An 18022-nucleotide genomic window follows, 5' to 3' on the forward strand; every position below is an offset into this window, starting at 1 on the left:
ATGTTAACTTACAGGTTTAATACAATAGCAATCAAAATCCCAACAGAAAATTGTAAACATTTGATTAGTGCTTTTAAATTCATTCAGAGGAATAAATGGGTTAAATAGAAATTTTTCAAAAACTATAGTAATGAGAAGAAACTAACACTAACTGATATAAAAACACATTAAATGCTTGAAACTTAAGAAGTACAGAACCAGCACAAATCAGACTGAATAGCCCATACAGTATAAATATCTAAAGTGTAAAATATACTTGTCAATAGATAAAGGAGACATGACAAATCAATGGAAAAATAAGAATAGGATTGTTCATAAACTATTAATAGTAACTGGACAATTGATTTTCTATGTGGAAGCAGAGGAGACACATTTAGACCCTACCTTACAGCACACACCAAAACAAATTCCAGGTGAATTAATGATAAGGAAAAAAATGATAAAAAAGTAGAAGAAACAAAAGTATTGGCAAAATGTACACAATGAAGAAAGCTTCTAAGGTTAAAAATTAAAGAATGACTAAATAAAAACACTGTTATATTTACCTATATAAATTTTAAAGTGCTGATTATTTAAAAAAATCAACTTTATTAGAGAAAAACTGGTACAAACAAGTAAAACCCTTTGATCCTAATAAAAAAAAAAGACAAAAAAAGTTAAAAGTATAATTACAAAAGAGGAAATACAACTGCATAATAAATATATGGAAAAATATTCTCTGTCATTAGGAATTAAGGCAAGATGAAATATTACAATATGATTTTTCATTTATTAAATCAGTAATGATTTTTAAATAATACTCAATTCTGATATTCAATATCTAATCTAATACATTAATTTTAAGAGTATGAAAGCAATCTGGTAATATACACTATCATAAACACTAAAACATTCTGGGCCTTTAACTTAATCATCTCAATTCTGGGAATCCTAAGAAAATATTCTTAAATACATATTTTTAAAAGCTTTATGCATAAAGATTTTTACTACAATATTATTTCTATTTTTTAATTTAAAATTAGTTTTTTTCATTTTGGATATTATAAGCATATTATAAAAATTTTTTTTTTGAGTAGGAAAAAGCCCCCAAACTATAATCCTACCCCCAAAATAACCACTCTTAATACTTCCAATTTATCCACCATTTTTCCCATTTAAAATGCTATGACAGAAGCAACAACACCCTGACAAAAATCACATCCAATGCCCAAATCTTGGTTTCTAATACCATCTTCCATAAAAAGAAACCAAGGCTACTTGAAGAAATGGTTGATTCTAGGGCTGGTGCACGGAATATACAAGATAAGCCTGAAGCATCTTATAGTGCCAGAAAGTAAGGAAGTATTCAAAAAAGCAAAACATTAGAAAAATGTCAAAAAGACACAGAAGCCAACTGAAAGAGCTCCCAATGGCCAAACCTGGCCAATCTGAACAACCAAATAAATAATATGCTACTGGATTATAACTCAAAGTACAAAATAAATATCCATGAGTCCATAATGATATAAATAAATGGTTGACTGAATAAATAAGTGGAGGAGAAAAGACAAATTTCCCACAGAGAAGAATTCCAAATAATTTATGTAGATTATGTGGAACACAATTCCTCACCCCTTAAGTGTAGGCTGAGCATAGTGACTTCCTTCTGAAAAATACAGTGTGAAAGAGGGGAAAGTGTACAGTAACTTTACATCAGAGAAATCCGAAAAATACTACCTCAGCCAGGTGATCAAAGTTAACATTACACAGTGATAAGACATGCTGATATTCTGTACCCTTGATATGTGATAAGTATGATGCTTTCCCTCTGCAGTCATCCTAAAAACACATGACCATAATCTAATCTTGAGAAAAATATCAGATAAACCCAAACTGAGGGACAATCTATAAAACACTAGACCAATACTTCTCAAAAATGTCAAGATCATGAGAAACAAGGAAAAGTCTGAGAAACTGTTAAAAGTCTAGAGGAGCACAAGGAGACATGATGACTAAATATAACGTGACACTAAGACAGAAAGAGGACATAGGCAAAAACTAAGGAAACTCCAATAAAGTAAGAATTTTAGTTAATAATAACATAACAGTATTGGCCTACTAGTTGTGACGATGGATATTAACAATAGAGGAAACTGCAGGATACACAGGAATTCTCTGTACTATCTTCATAAATTTTCTGTAATTCTAAAATAATGTTTATTTATTAAAAATCACATATTTCCATGTCAAAAAATAGGCATCTCAACATAATTTTTAAAGTCAATGTTCCACTGTAAGAATGTACCTCATTGTATTTAATCAAACTGTATTTCCTAGGCATTTTCAATTATTTGTAAGATTTCAATTTTATAAGCAAAAATAAGAAATGAAGCTAACATTAATTCAATACTCTTCTTTAGTTCCTTGGGACAAATTTCTAGAAGTGGACCCAATGTTATTTATAACAGTGAAAACCTGGAAATAACACAAATGTCTAACAATTAGAAAATTTTAAGCAAATTTTGTTATACTACTTGATGGAATATTACGCTATCATTTAAAGTGTTCAAACTATTTATAGAAACATGGACCATATCTACTGTAATGTTAAACAAAAAGAACACAGGTAGTATGATTTATGTAAAAATTTATACTTTAAAACTGCAAAGAAACTTTATACTTTAAAACTAGAAAGAAATGTGCTTAATAACAAAGACCTATCATCTGAGTGTTAGGGCTTTGGAAATTCTTTATCAGTTCTTTCCACTTTTCCTATTTTCCAAGTCTTTCATAAGGGTCACAAAGTCATTTTGTAATAGGAATAAAAGCCTAAAAGAAAATTTTCTACAGATAGCAGTTAAATATATTAGAAAGAACTTACCTCCAGTTTAAAAGCCAAGCCTACAAATGGGTGGGAATTATCTCTTTTGGAGTTCATTAAGATTTTGGTTTTCTCTTTTGAGTCACTTAAAATGAAAGAAATATAAATCTGTAAGATGTAATATTTGATATTTCTTTCATATCAATTTGTTTCATCAAAGAGTATTATCTGAGAAAAAGCACATATGTATCAAACATTTCTGGCCTCACACATAAGTAAAATCTCACTGAAAGAGATCAATAAGTAAGTTGTTAGGGCTTAGTTACTGCCTAGTGATCGGACCAGAGTAGACTAAAAAAATGTAGAAATGGTCTGACAGGGAAAGAAAAGAAAAGAAAAATAATCAAGGAGAGCTTTAAAAAAAGTTTGTTTCTTAAAGCTTTTTTTAAACAGTATGACTGAAAATAGCTGGTCCCAAACGAGAAAATTTTCTAATGACATAAACCTTGAAAGATAGTAAAACAAATCATACTTCTGACTCACAAACAGAATATGATATGGGAACTGGTATAATAAATATTTTTTGTATGTCAACATTGTTATAAACATAAAAATGGTGATTAGCTTGTATAAATTATGAAAAGAAGATCACAAAGATAACTAGAGGAACTATCCTTAAATTCCTTCACAGTGCGCAAGCGTTAAAGTATTTCTGCGTAACTAAGATTCAATTTCCAAGACTTACTCCTCCTGATTGAGAATAGCATAATTCTGGACTTCAGATGGATTTGGGAGATACTCTAAAACAGCATCTAATAGAGGCTGAACTCCTTTGTTCTTCAAGGCACTTCCCAAAAAAACAGGAGTAAATGATCTATTTAGAGTAGCTCTTCGGATTGCAAGCTGCAAAAGAAAAAAATTTAATGACAGTTAATGTTAAAATTACATTTTGTGTTTCGGGACTATTACAAACCAACAAATGAATAAACTGATACACTTTGGAGTGCTGGCTGTAGTGGAGACTAAAATCAAGTCCCCAATAAGTTAAGGTCAAAATACAAGGAAAAAAGAAAAAAAAAATCACTTCCCTTCTCAGGGCTAGGAAGTGATTTACTGTACAACTGCTTTCAACACTCTTGGAATCAGTGAATTCTCACTAATTTTCAATCTGGCAAAAAAAAAAAAATGCACATAGAAAATAGATGCACACATAGAACAGTGCAAACAGGATGCCACCAATTGTGTAAAATAGAGGAAAAAGCAATATATATGTAAAAACAAAAATCTCTGAAAAGATACACCAGAAGCTATTAACTGGTAATCTGTTTTCAGGTAGAAGGCAGAAAAAGGATATGAGGATTTTTACTGCAAACCATTGTATCCCTCTTAAATGTTTAAACCACATGAATGTATTCTCTATTTAAAAACATTTAATTAACTTTCTTTCCTTTTTTTTTTTTTAAAGAACATACACCATAGGAATCCAAACTGTACATATCAATCATAAATTAAGGGTCATGACAGCAGCAGGTTCTAAAATAACAATCTCTAGGTTCTGCCCCAACCCTTAGTGCAAGCTCCACCAATGTGTCACGCTGGCTGAGCAGGCCTCAGAGAATGCATAGTGGAGCTTTAGCTCTAGCAGCTGGAAGAGGCCAACAATGGTGCTGTGGCCACAACCTGTCACTGCAGATATATGAAAAGGAAGCAGACAATTATTTCTCAGTCCTCATGAAAAAACAGGAAACTAGTTACCTAAAAAGCTTAAAGCAAAACATTTATAGCCACAACTTCTAAACATCACCACAACGAAAAGTAGGATAACAGCTGAACACTAAAAAGGGGGTGTACAAAACGGGAAAAATACGCATGGGAAGTAAGCAATTACTATTTGAAACCACCTTAAAAACTTGCTTTTTGCTGTTGCTAGGAACCAGAAATGGCTAGGTCACTAACCACTTAGGCTACCATAAGCCACTTTATCACATATTTGACCTTCCACTTCTCCCTAATATGCAAGTAAAGACACGGTAATCTTACCACACTTACTTTATATCCATAGAACAAAGAAATACATAGGGGTGGTAGATAAATAGAAAAAAATGAGAAATTAAAACTATACCATCCTAACAACAACATTAGTTTTCTGAAATTTCCCTGGTTTTTGTAAGAATCACTTTCATACTTGAAAGTTATTGCCTTTCCACTGCCCCTAAAAATACATCCAACCATAATACGGAAACTAAAGTATACCCATGTACTCTGTGCAGAAAAAACTAAATACAGCAGGACTGAAACTTTCCTTAGAAAGGTCCACTTGCAAGGTTGGCCCTTGGCTGAAGTCTAGGAACTTGGACTTCAGAAGGATCCCCACCATTCCCAGAACTGATAAAAACAGTCTGCTGTGCCTATGCTGTTTGTACAAACAACGCAGTATATGCCAAACACCTGCTTTCCTCTGGGAGTCTGGAATTTGGGTACATACTAGGCAGAGGGTGTCTATGTGACCAGACTCCAGTAAAAACCTTGGGCACTGAATCTCTCATGAGCTACCCTGGTAGATGACATTTCACAGATGCTGTCACAACTCCTTGCTGGAGGCATTAAGCAGTCCTGCTTGACTCCACTGGGAGAGGACTCTGGGAAGCTTACACATGGTGTCCTCTGGACTTCACCCCAAATATCTTTTCCCTTTGCTGATTTTGCTGTATACCCTTTCACTGTACAAAATCATAGCTGTAAGTATGACTATGTGCTGAGTCCTGGGAGTTCTCCTAGTGAATTTCACTGAACCTGGGAGTGTTCTTGGACAGCCCCGACACACTGCCTTTAGTAGTAGATTAAAAACCTATCTAATGTGCTTCCCAGGATATATAAATGCTTGACTTTAGGGCCAGACCTATACCTCTTCCTACATGGTGTCCCCTGCTCATCAGGAAGCTGAGGTGCTAAGGCCTTTGTGAATGAATGCTAAAGGACTCAAGTTACAAGATACGGTCCCAGTTTACTATACGTACATGGGGTCTTCAAAAAGTGTTATGAAAAAAGCTATGCATGGATCTCAAAATTTATTGCACCAAAATAAACTCATATTAACTTGTTATAACATGGCTGAACAGGATCTAGTCTGAGGCACTAAGAAAGGAGCCCCTGTCAGAGCAATATGAATTCTGCTAAAATTGAAGAATGAAACATCAAGTTTATGGTGAAGCCTGGGTAGAAGAACAGTGAAATCAAACAAAAAGGATTCTGGAGACAATGCCCCAAAGAAATCAGCAGTTTACAAATGGATAATTTATTTTAAGAAGATGAGATGATGTTGAAGATGAAGCTCACAGCAATGGACTATTTGTATCAATATTTTGAGGAAAAAACTCATCTTGTTCATGCCCTAACTGAAGAGGTACAATTAACAGCACAAACGGTAGCCAACATCATAGATATCTCAATGTGTTCGGCTTACACAATTCTGACTGAAAAATTAAAGTCAGGCAAACTTTCCACTCAATGGGTGCCAAAACCACTGCACCCAGATCAGCTGCAGACAAAAGCAGAACTTATAATGGAAATTTTAAACAACTGGGATCAAGATCCTTTGAAAATGTGAGATGAAACATGGTTTTACCAGTATGATCCTAAAGACAAAGCACAACCAAAGCAATGTCTACCAAGACGTGGAAGTGGTCGAACTAAAGCAAAAGCGGACCTGTCAAGTGGAAAGGTAATGGCAACAGTTTTTTGAGATGCACAGGACATTTTGCTTGTTGACTTTCTGGAAGGCCAAAAAACAATAACATCTGCTTATCATGAGAGTGTTTTGAGTAAGTTAGGTAAAGCCTTAGCAGAAAAACTCCCAGGAAAGCTTCACCAGAGAGCCATCCTCCATCACGACAATGCTCCTGCTCATTGCTCACAAGGGCAATTTTTCAAGAGTTTCAGTGGGAAATAATTAGGCATCTACCTTACAGTCCTGATTTGCCTACTGCTGACTTCTTTTTGTTTCCTAATCTTAAAAAAATCTTTAAAGCATACTCATTTTTCTTTAGTTAATAATGTAAAAAAGACTGCACTGACATGGTTATTTTCCCAGGACCTTCAGTTCTTTAGGGATGGACTAAATGGCTGGTATCATTAATCACAAAAGTGTCTTAAACTTGACAGAGCTTATGTTCAGCAATGAAATTTACATTTTTTATTTTTATTTTAATTCTATTTTTCCATGAAATTTCTGAAGTCCCCTCATATACACCACATTTTATTTATCCATTCATCCACTGAAGGACATTTGGGTTGTGTCTACTCTTTGGCCATTGTGAATAGTGCTACTATGAACATTGGTGTACAACTATTTGACATCCTTCTTTCTTTTGGGTATATCCCCAGATAATTGCTGAATCATATAATTATGCTATTTAACTTTTTGAGGAACCATAACACAGTATTCCACAGCGGCTGAGCTATTTTACATTCCCACCAGCAGTACACAAGGGTTCTAATTTCTCTATATCCTCGCCAAAATTTGTTATTTTCTAGGGTTTTTTTTTTTTTTGGTTTTGGGGTTATTCTTTTAAATAACAGCCATCCGAATGGGTGTGAAGTGGTACCTTGTTGTGGTTTTGGTTTGCTTTCCCTAATAATTAACAATGCTGAGTATCTTTTCATGTGTTTCTTGGCCATTTTTATATCTTCTTTGAGAAACGTCTATTCAAAAAATGATTATCGGTCTTGGGCAGCGATCTTCCTTTTTTTTTTCAAATAGTTGACGGATCAAGTGAAGGACTCTTTAAGGCTTTGTGTAATGTTTCCAAACATTACAACAGTGTAAGAACCAACATTTAGTCTGCAAACATTTAGCAGCTTCTTCTCTTAACCTGCTTTATTATTGTTTTCTATATTTATCTTTTTACTTTTTAATAAGGATATACCCGAGAGGTTGACTATTTAAGTATCTTTTTCTAGGAAAAAAACTATGCGTGCTCTCATTTTAAGATATTACAAATGACTCTTTTTTCTTATTAATATAAGATTTATTTTGGGAGCACTTACCTTTAAATCAGAAATTGAGGGGATTTTTTCTTCTAAGAACATCTCGCCAAGCTGCTCATCTGAATTGGCAACACATTCAATTAGTTCCTGCCGATGGTCAGCTGCCATTGCCCTCAATTCAGCTGGAATTTCACCATATCGAACAATCTGACTGAGAAAAGAAATATTTTGGTACTATAAGGATATTCACTTAGACATATAAAGCACCAGTGAAAAAGATATGACTAATGGCTGAATTTTTTTTTCAGGTAAGAAAGAGCTCTGATATATTTGCATCAAATGGCAAGTAACTAATACAGCTCTTTAAAATGCAGGCCAGGCTCCATAGCTCATGCCTGTAATCCCAGCACTTTGGGAAGCTAAGGTGAGAGTAGAGCTCGAGGCCAGGAGTTTGAGATCAGCCTGGCCAACAGGGCGAGACCTTGTCTTTACAAAAATAAAAAAAAAATTTTAAAGATTATTAATAGCCAGGCGTGGTGGTGCATGCCTGTAATCCCAGCTACATGGGAGGCTGAGGTGGGAGGATCACTGGACCCGAGGAGCTCAAGGTTCAGTTAGCTGTGATCGTGCCACTGCACTCCAGCCTAGGTAACAGAGTGAGATCCCATCTCTAAAAAAAAATAAAAATAAAAATGAAATAAAATGTGGACAGCATAGTGGACAAAACTACTTAAACTGGCAAAATAGCTTACTCAAGGTTGTATTACTAGTAAACGGAAGAGCCAAGATTCAAAATAGTCCACTAAAATTAGAAAAAAAATCCTCAGTTTTGTAAGATATTACATTCTATTTTTCTGCACATCAAGGTTTATAGAAGATAACAGTAAATGTAATACAAAATTCTTCCCCATTTACTATAAACTGGTTTATCCTTCTTCTACATACACTGAAGTATATTTACAAGTTCAAAATAATAATGTGACACAGTGTCAACTAAATCAAGGTTTAAAATTCTTTTCAGTGTAGTTATAGGATTATTCTTACCATATTCTGATTATTTGAAAATTGGCAAGCATACAAAGTAATAAGAATATCCATTTATTGAATACTTATTATACAGCAAGCACTAAATATTTGACAAGTTATTTAATTAATCTTTACATCACATGAAATAGCTTCTATTATAATACCCACATTTTCAGATCAGGAAACTAACTTGAACAGGCAAAGTAACCTGCCCAAAGTTGTACTACTAATAAATAGAACAGCTAGGATTCAAAGCCAACCTGTCCGAGGCCCATCTGAGCTCTTGAAAATTCTATTAGCCATGATCTTATTAATCAGAACATTATAATTTCTAATAAGGATTATTAGACACCTTACTCTATTCCCTTCCATTAATAACAAACCCAATCCTACAATTTTTAACACAAAATATACCAATTTGTAATTTAAAAAAAAAGGTAACTAAATGACAGGCTCTTCAACCCTGACTCCAGTCCTCCACTCCTCTAGGGACTAAACAGGCAAGAGTCACAAATAAAATATACACAATAGAGAAATGGAGATACTTGATATCTTAAGAAATCAGTCTAAAAGTTTTTCAAAGTATTTCTTTAAAAATGGAAATTCATGTCAAAAATAAGCTTTTCAGAAAACATACTCCTAAATTAAAAAAAGGCAAAAGAAGCCAATTCCAAAGAGAAAAAAACTCTTAATATCCTAAAAAATGCCCTTCACAGCCTTCAGATTTCATCCTTCCTGGCAAGGTCTCTGGTTTAGCCTTTGTGTCAGAATCATTTGTGGAGTCCTTTCCAAATATACATGCCCAGTGGTCTAGGGCTGGGGAAGGAAGTATGTACATTAAGTTCTATTCATGGTTCTGCAAAGTTTAAGAGCCTCTAGTTTAGATAACAGAAATATATGCTCCAGTAATTCTGGGAAAGTGAATTTAGTCACTAATTTACAAATATTTTCTGAGTCCCTATTACATACCAGGCAGTTCTAGGGGCTGGGACACAGTGAATAAAGCAAAAAACAACCCTGCCCTCTTGGGCCTCACATTCTAAGGAGTGGTAGATAAGCTCTGCTGTCATTACTAACTTAGTTGTCACACAAAGGAGAGAAACACCTTATCCACTGGAGAGCCTCCATCCTTTTCCTACAAGATAGATGATGAGGACCAATTCTACAGTTCACTGATCACAATGTCATTCACCCACCAGCCAGATCTGCAATCCCAATCCCCTGAGAAAGGAAACCCCTCAGGAAGTGCCTGTGGAGAAATTACCAGGCTACAGGGGTTACTCCTAAGAACAAAGAGTCATCTGTGACTCCCCACATTGTCTAGATCAGTGTCACTCCAAGTGTGGTCTGCAGACTTTGCAACATCAGCACAACCCGGGTACTTATCAGAAACGCAAACTACAGGATCTGGCCTAGATCAACTGAATCAGAATCTTTGGAGGTAGACCCAGAAATTTGTGTTTTAACGAGCTTTCCAGGTGATTTTTGTGAAATATAAGGTTTGAGAAACACTGGGCAATTATAGTACTTTGTATGCAAAGGTCACTCAAAAGTTGACTGACCATCTATCATGTCAAAAAGTTACCAATTTGCTTCTTGCATTTCCCAAACCACGTTTGTACAATTTTAACTGTTTTCACATATTAATCTTTTTATCTATGTAATCCTGTGAAGTAGGTTGAACAAGTATTTATGATCCCTATTTTCTTTCCAATTTTTATCACAATACCCAGGACCTAGCAGCTGCTCTACAAAAGTCTGCAGAATGAAAGAAATAAACAAATAAATGAACAAGTGGAAAAAGAGGTAATACAGTAACAGCCCAAACTGAAGGCCTCCTTCTCCCACATAGTACATGCCATAATGTGATTTATTACTCAAAAAGTAACATATTCTCTCTTAGAATGAATACTAAGCAAAATGAGGAAAAACTAGGATTAAAGGCATTAAAACAAAATCATCTTAGAGAATATTATTCCAGACACACTTCAAAAAGATACTCAATGTCTAATGAATCTATCCTTTCCTCCTCTTTGATGCTTTTTAAAATATAAAATTTGAATAGCATATATTTAACACTTACCCAAAGTCTCCATCAAAATAGACGGCTCGTTCCTCAATGAGATCTATAACACCTTTAAAATTACCTTCCAACCCAATGGGTATCTGTGCAAATGCTGCATTATGATTTAGCTTAGACCTAAAAAATAAAAATACATTTGTTTACCTCTTTTCTTCTCCCCAACTCCTTTGAAATAACAAAATAAACATAAAAATAAATCAGTAGCAGATGTTTGAGAAGGGTGTTATCAGTGGGTCAGACCAGAAGACATAAAGCAGTTGGGAACATACAACTAAACTCAAGGAGCTCAGGAAGCCACAGCCCCATTTAGGCAACAAAAAGAACTCCAAAATAAGTGTTTTCTCATCGGATCCCCAGAATACACTGATCAGAAAAAGAAAGGGGAAGAAGAACAGGTAATGGGTGCCTGGCCAGGATATTAAAAAATAGTGGGCTGGCCAAGCCCAACTCTCATTCTTAGATCAACTGACTATAGCAAAGCTGAGTATAGCTTTCTGAAGAGGGAGTTCTTATAGCAAAACTCTTATAGTGGGTGTTAACATCAAACACTCACCATTAGCCTGCCTCCCTAACCAGGCTCAAACACTGAACAAAAACTGCACTCACTGACAGGAATTCTCACTGGAGAAGAAATATGTTCTAGCTACCATTGTTTATTCTAGATCCTAGACCCCTACCTGTAACTATGATAGAGACCTATAAATCACCAAATATTTGAAGAAAACCAATAGCTTGAAAGAGAAGTGTGAACACAAGAAATTATACTAACCTCTAAGAAGAGAGTTACTAGATGAAACAAAATAAAATGTAAAGATTTGAAAAGTAATTATTTCTATTAATAGAGATACTGCAATAAAAGAGAAAGTTTATGAAAATTAACTACATAATTGCTAACAAATTTCTTTATATAAAAGACAGACTAAATAAGAGAAGGGATACAAATGAATATCAAATTAGTGAGCTGGAAAATTAACCTCAAGAATTCTCTCATAACCCAGTGCAAAATGAAGACACATAAAGTACGAAAACCATGATAGAAAAGTTAAGAGATGAAGGCCAGATCAGAAGTTTCAAAACCTGTTTAATGGGATTTACAAAATGAGAAAAAAAATAAATGGGAGTGGAGAAAAGAAAGAACCAAAGTAACCAAAGAAATGCTAAAAGAGGCCAGGTGCAGTGGCTCACTTCTATAATCCCAGAACTTTGGGAGGCCGAGGCAGGAGGATTACGTGAGCCCAGGAGTACGAGACCAGCCTGAGCAACAAAGTGAGACCCTGTCTCTACAATAAAAAAAAAATTAAAATTAAAATTTTTAAAATAAATAAATAAATACAATTGTTAAAAGAAAATTTTCTTGGAATTCAGAAAAAGACTTGGTGAAATGAGTCCATCTATTGCCAAGCTTAAGTAATAAGGACAAAAAGTGAAAACACTTAGTTTTACCAAGAAAATACTAGGCACTCAAAAATGAAAAATTTCACTTTCATATCCTCAAATATATCACTTCTATCAGATTTTGTCATGAGACGCATCACTCTTAGCTCATTCACTACCACAAACTTTGCCACCTATATTCGCCAGCTCTGTCATATGAAACTTGAGCATGAACTCTACAGATACATTTGCATACCTACAAAAGGTACAATGTGAAAAGCTGATTCTTTTTAAAGGCTATGTGAAATATAGAAATATACAAATGTATTGTGCAAAATGTAAAATACTATAAATACCACTGGGTTCTATCTGGTACAGAAAGGAAGTGTTACTCTTTTCCTAGTAAATATACTACCATGTGAAATCAAGAGAATTTCATCTCTATGGCATACTACCTAAAGACATTAATTAAAATCCCTCAAATAAAGGTTAAAACCTAAGAGGATCCTTTAGATTTATCAAAATAAAATGCAAAGTATTTTTAGAATCTACTATAGATTATAACTTTTCTAATTATATCAAAACAGTATAAATTCTGAATTCACCTTCAACTTCACTAGAATTTAAGCCATGTCCTCATTTTACAGAGAAGGTAGTCGATTAGATCATACCACAAACCAAACCACTGAACTCAGTGTTCCATTTATTTATTTCATTCACATAAATCAATTTTAAAAAAGAAAAAATGTAAGAATAAAGCTTAATGACACTGAATTATCATCCTTCTGGATATAAGGTTTGCTGTCCAGGATCACAACTTCTCTGTTCTTTCTAAACCTCCGTACCTCATTTGCTGCAGGGCTCTAGCAGGGTTGGAACCCATTCGGTCCAATTTGTTAATGAAAGTTAGAAATGGAACATTGTAGCGCTTCATCTGACGATTAACAGTCATGGTCTGGCACTGTACCCCTCCAACAGCACAGAGAACGAGGACTGCGCCATCCAACACTCTCAGGGCCCTTTCAACTTCTATTGTGAAGTCCACATGTCCTAAATGAGACAAAGAAGCATAGGAGGGTCTTAAAGAGCAGTCTGAATTTTTAATATATGTACTATTAAAAGTTTTTCATTACATAAGTCTTCTAATTAAAATGTAGATTCCTGAGCTCACCAATACCATTCAACTACCATAAGGTCTAGGGCCCAACAAGATCACTTCAAGAAGATGCTAGGGCGCAGGCACCTTTGGAATCATCTGCAATATGTAAAAGAAAAGAATCTTCCTACTCACAACTTATTTGCACTATTTCTAAAGGAAACCATGTAAGAATAAAGTACACGGAGTCCCAAGTCAGTCTTCTCTGATAGGAATTCAGTGTTACACTTTTAAGTATTTATTTGATACTCAAAAATTAATTGGGTCGTACAGTAAAACAAAGAACGAAATGTGCTTTTGTTAAAAGAAGGTGTAATAAAATCAAGAACCCAACTCACCAGGAGTATCTATAATGTTGATATTGACATCTTTCCACATGGTATAAGTGGCTGCTGACTGAATAGTAATTCCTCTCTGTCTTTCTAGTTCCATGGAATCCATAACAGCACCAACTCCATCTTTACCTTTCACCTAAACACAAGCATAGCAATTCAGATTTCTCTGTCCCTGATTCCAAAAAGAAGTATTTACTGAAATGGAACCAGAACACAACTAGTTAACTTATGCAATTTTCACATAAGCCTAATTGTTAAGCCATATTATCTCATAAAGTAGACAACTGATAGCAGATGGTCCCCTGACTTATAGTGGTTCAACTTAATGAGTTTTCAACTTTACCATGATACAAAAGCAATATGCATTCAGTGAGAAATCATACTTCAAGTACCCATCAGTCGTTCTGTTTTTCACTTTCAGTACAGTATTCAATAAATTACATGAGATATTCAACACTTTATTATAAAACAGGCCTTTTGTTAGATGATTTTGCCCAACTGTAGGCTAATGTAAATGTTCTGAGCACATTCAAGTTAGGGTAGGCTTAGCTGATGTTTGGTAGGTTAGATATATTAAATAGATTTTCAACTTACTGGTTTTTTTGTTTTTTGGGGTTTTTTTTGAGAGTCTTGCTCTGTTGCTCCAGCTAGAGTGCATCATGATAGCCCACTGCAACCTCAAACTCCTGGGCTCAAGAAATCCTCCTGCCTCAGCTTCCGGAGTAGCTGGGACTACAGGCCCGTGCCACTGCACCCAGCTAATTTTTCTATTTTTAGGAGAGACAGGGTCTTGCTCTTGCTCAAGCTGATCCTGAACTGCGGAGCTCAAGCTGTCCTCTTGCCTAGGCCTCCCAGAGTGCTAGGATTACAGGAGTGAACCACCACGCCCAGCTTATTTTTGATTTACAATAAGTTTACTGTATATAAGTACATATATATTACATATAAGTATATTGTTTATTGTATATAATCCCATCACAAATCAAGGAGCATCTGTACTGGTTTTGCCTGTAAATGTCAAACCCTTTTTTCACCGCTGTCCTCAGCAACTGTTATGGTAGAACAATCACTCTGGTCTTAGAACCATCCTCATACCCTCTATATTGTTCCTCCCCACCAATCTTGCGTTAGTCCATGAGCAGACATTCAGAGACCAGATTTTTCCCAGCTCTGATGCACATGGATCTGATGCCTAAGTAAAAACGATTCAGCTTTTAAAGTTTATGATTTAACAAGATAACCTTTTCAGAAGAAATACTATAAATTGGAGAGTTAAGTTAGTCAATGATATGGTAATGTCCTCAGGAGTTTCAAGATTTTTTTAAACAATTTTTTCTGATATATTTTTTAAATCATCATGCTCAAACTACTTATCATTTTAAACCCATTTTTCCACTTAACATTATAAACATTTCTCTGTATCATTAAAAATTATGTAAAAACCATTTTAATGGCAGCTTAAGGGTACATCATATTGATTTAACATTCTTAAAAGCCATTCTGCTCACAACAGTCACAGTGATGGTCTCTAGATACATTACTCAGAACATTTCAAGCCAACTTGAGCTATCCCCTTTGTGCATGTGACTTTGGTTAAAGATCCACTGTTACCATTGTTCTAACCTTTCAGGTTTTCTAAAGTTTATTAAATCCTAATTACAACACAATTAAAATCAAGCTCTATTTAATCTACAGTCAAGCATGAACCACATACCTCATGCATCTTTGCAATTCTGCCAGTGTAGTAAAGGACTCGTTCTGTTAATGTAGTTTTCCCAGAATCGATGTGAGCTGAAATTCCAATATTTCGTATTTTTTCATTAGGAATTACCCCCGATGAACACCATCTACAGGACTTCCAATTAACCTGAAAAAATAAGGGAGCTCAATACAATGCACTTTTTATAAGCGATAACAACAGAAAAAAATGGGTATGGTGGACATCTTTCCTTCAAGGACTCTCCTCTTCAAGGTACCTATCAATAAGAGGCTTAACCATTACTCGGGGGCCCGTCCAACCTCCTAGGGCACCGAGACGGCGCTCAAGAATAACGAGCGTATTTGTAGGTACCAAGGGGCTTTTCAGCACTGAGGCACGACCGCTCGTATTCGGAGCTGTCAGTCAGGAGGTCTCAGAGAAGGACGGACTGTCACTGCCTTCATGGCCCTGAAGGGACTGCAAGGTCCCGGGAACATTCCCTGATTCGGCCTCGCCGGCACCAGTACCTGCTTCCGCTGCCAAGATAGGGCTGCAGGGACCTGAGGGAGCGGCCTGCGCCGCAGAGCCGCGGCGGCAGCGGCTCCCAGCAGCCTCATGGCAAGCGCAGAACAGGCTTGAAATTCCCGCAGCTCCTGGTGCTCTCAGCCGGCGCCGCAGCCCGAAGCGTTCCAGGTCACGCTGCAGCCAGTGCCGGAGGAGCACTTCCGGGGCAAAGGACACGAGGAAGACGTGCGGAAGGAAAAAGGGGAGTAACTTCTGGACCAAAGCACAGAGCAGGGCCTCCGCTGCCTGTGCGCCATCTGCCGATGGGGAAGAGAAAGTGCAATCGCCTTGCGGAGCTAATTAAGCGTTTGCTCCCAGTAAGTTGGCAATGCTGTATGGGCGGGGAAGGGGGTTCTTTGGTCTTTCTTTCTTTTTTTTTTTTTTTAACATTATCGCTATATAAAAATGCATGGTTGTTAACATGGTTGTTTGACTTGTATAGCAATGTGGAGAAACGTTTACGACAGAATTTAACTGAAAAAAATGCCAAATTATTGTCTATGTTAGTATTACAAATTTGGAAAAAAATTATCTTTAGGACTTTGCCTGAAAGAGAACGTGGAAAAATAATAGTGAATGAACTATCGACTACAATTACTTTTTATTTTTCTTTTTTTTAAAGGTAATCAAGTCAAAAATATAAGTACTTTTTCTCATTATCAAAATATTCTTTGTTATTGTCCAGTGTCAGACGTTATACGGACCTCCAGTCCATCTGCAAGACTGTGTCCTTGACGATTCCACGTGGATGTCTTCGAGGCATCTCGATCTTAATATGTCACAAACTGAGCTTCCGATCTTTCTAAAACCTTCTTTTCCTACAGTTTTCTCCATCTGATAAATGGAAACTCTGTTCTTTGAGTTCTAGCCAAAAGTGTTAGTCACTTTGACACCGCTCTCTGACACCCCGGCCTAATTTGTCGGAATATCCTATAGGTGCTACCTTCAAAAATATATCTGGAACCTACCACTTCTCCCCAACTCTCAGCACTGCCATTTCTCGAAGGAATCATTGTAATAGCTTCTTAACTGATCTCACCACTTCTGCCCTTGCTGCTCAGTCTATTCTCAACACAGTAACTAAGGGGATCCTTTTAAGTCACACCATGTCATTTCTCTGCTGAAACCACTCCATCCAATAAATCCATCGTTGCTATTATCTCTACTTTAGTGTAAGTTTGAAGTTTTTCATAATCGATTTTTCAAGAGTCTGAAATGGCTTCCTCTCCCACTCATAGTAAGTGCCTACAAGGCCCTGCAGGAGCAGCTCCACCAAGGTATCCCTACTTTCCTGCTCTTTTTGCTCCAGCCACATTGGCCTCCTTGCTGATCGTCATATGACTAGAGGAGGGGTGGGAAATCTGCAGCCTTAAGGCCACATGTGTGGCCTTCTTAAGTGAGACCTTTTGACTGAATCTAAATTTTACAGAACAAATCCTTTTATTTTTATTAATACATTTTTGTCTTTAATATTTTTATTTTATTAACAATAAAATAAGTTTCAATGAAATAATCCTCCCAGATTGACTGGCACAATTAGAACATTAGTAAGCCATAAGGGCTAAATTGACAGCTGCTACACTCATGATTTAGTTCTAACTTCCCCACCTGACTGGCGCCACTACCAAACAAGGCAGGTTGGCAAGAGTTTATGGGGGTCGTGTACAACAGTCTGTTATCAGCTTTTAACAACAGTGCACTGTGTTTCTATCTAAAGTGGAATTTGTGAATAGTTGCACAGCTCGATGGTATTTTTTAATTCTGTCTGCTTAGCAGCCCATCATGTCAAAGAAGACCAAGAGAACACTGAGGGGAAAAAAGTTTTTTAATGAGGATTGGGAATTGCAATATTATCTTGTTTCTGCTAAAAATAAGATGATTTGCTTGCTTCATGATACTGCAATATCAACATTAAAGAAATTCAATACTCATCAGCATTACAACACTCATGAGGACCACAAATATTTTAAATTATTTGAGAGCTGAAAAAGATTGTATT

General features: G+C 35.9%; 1 protein-coding gene across 1 annotated transcript in view; it reads right to left on the reverse strand.

Annotated features, from left to right (window-relative positions):
- The window catches only part of GFM1 (G elongation factor, mitochondrial 1), a 46001-nt gene extending 29850 nt beyond the window's left edge, over positions 1-16151 (reverse strand). The window contains exons 1-8 of the mRNA XM_012642908.1: positions 15987-16151; positions 15475-15627; positions 13764-13896; positions 13115-13319; positions 10896-11012; positions 7847-7997; positions 3546-3703; positions 2861-2945 (exon numbers count right to left, since the gene is read on the reverse strand). Coding sequence (XP_012498362.1) covers positions 2861-2945; positions 3546-3703; positions 7847-7997; positions 10896-11012; positions 13115-13319; positions 13764-13896; positions 15475-15627; positions 15987-16076 — 1092 coding nt within the window. The 5' untranslated portion in view covers positions 16077-16151. The remainder of the gene's footprint in view (positions 1-2860; positions 2946-3545; positions 3704-7846; positions 7998-10895; positions 11013-13114; positions 13320-13763; positions 13897-15474; positions 15628-15986) is intronic.
- Positions 16152-18022: the final 1871 nt, after the last annotated feature.

The sequence above is a fragment of the Propithecus coquereli genome, unplaced genomic scaffold (assembly GCF_000956105.1).
Source record: "Propithecus coquereli isolate 6110/MARCELLA unplaced genomic scaffold, Pcoq_1.0 Scaffold19, whole genome shotgun sequence".
Lineage (NCBI taxonomy): Eukaryota > Metazoa > Chordata > Mammalia > Primates > Indriidae > Propithecus > Propithecus coquereli.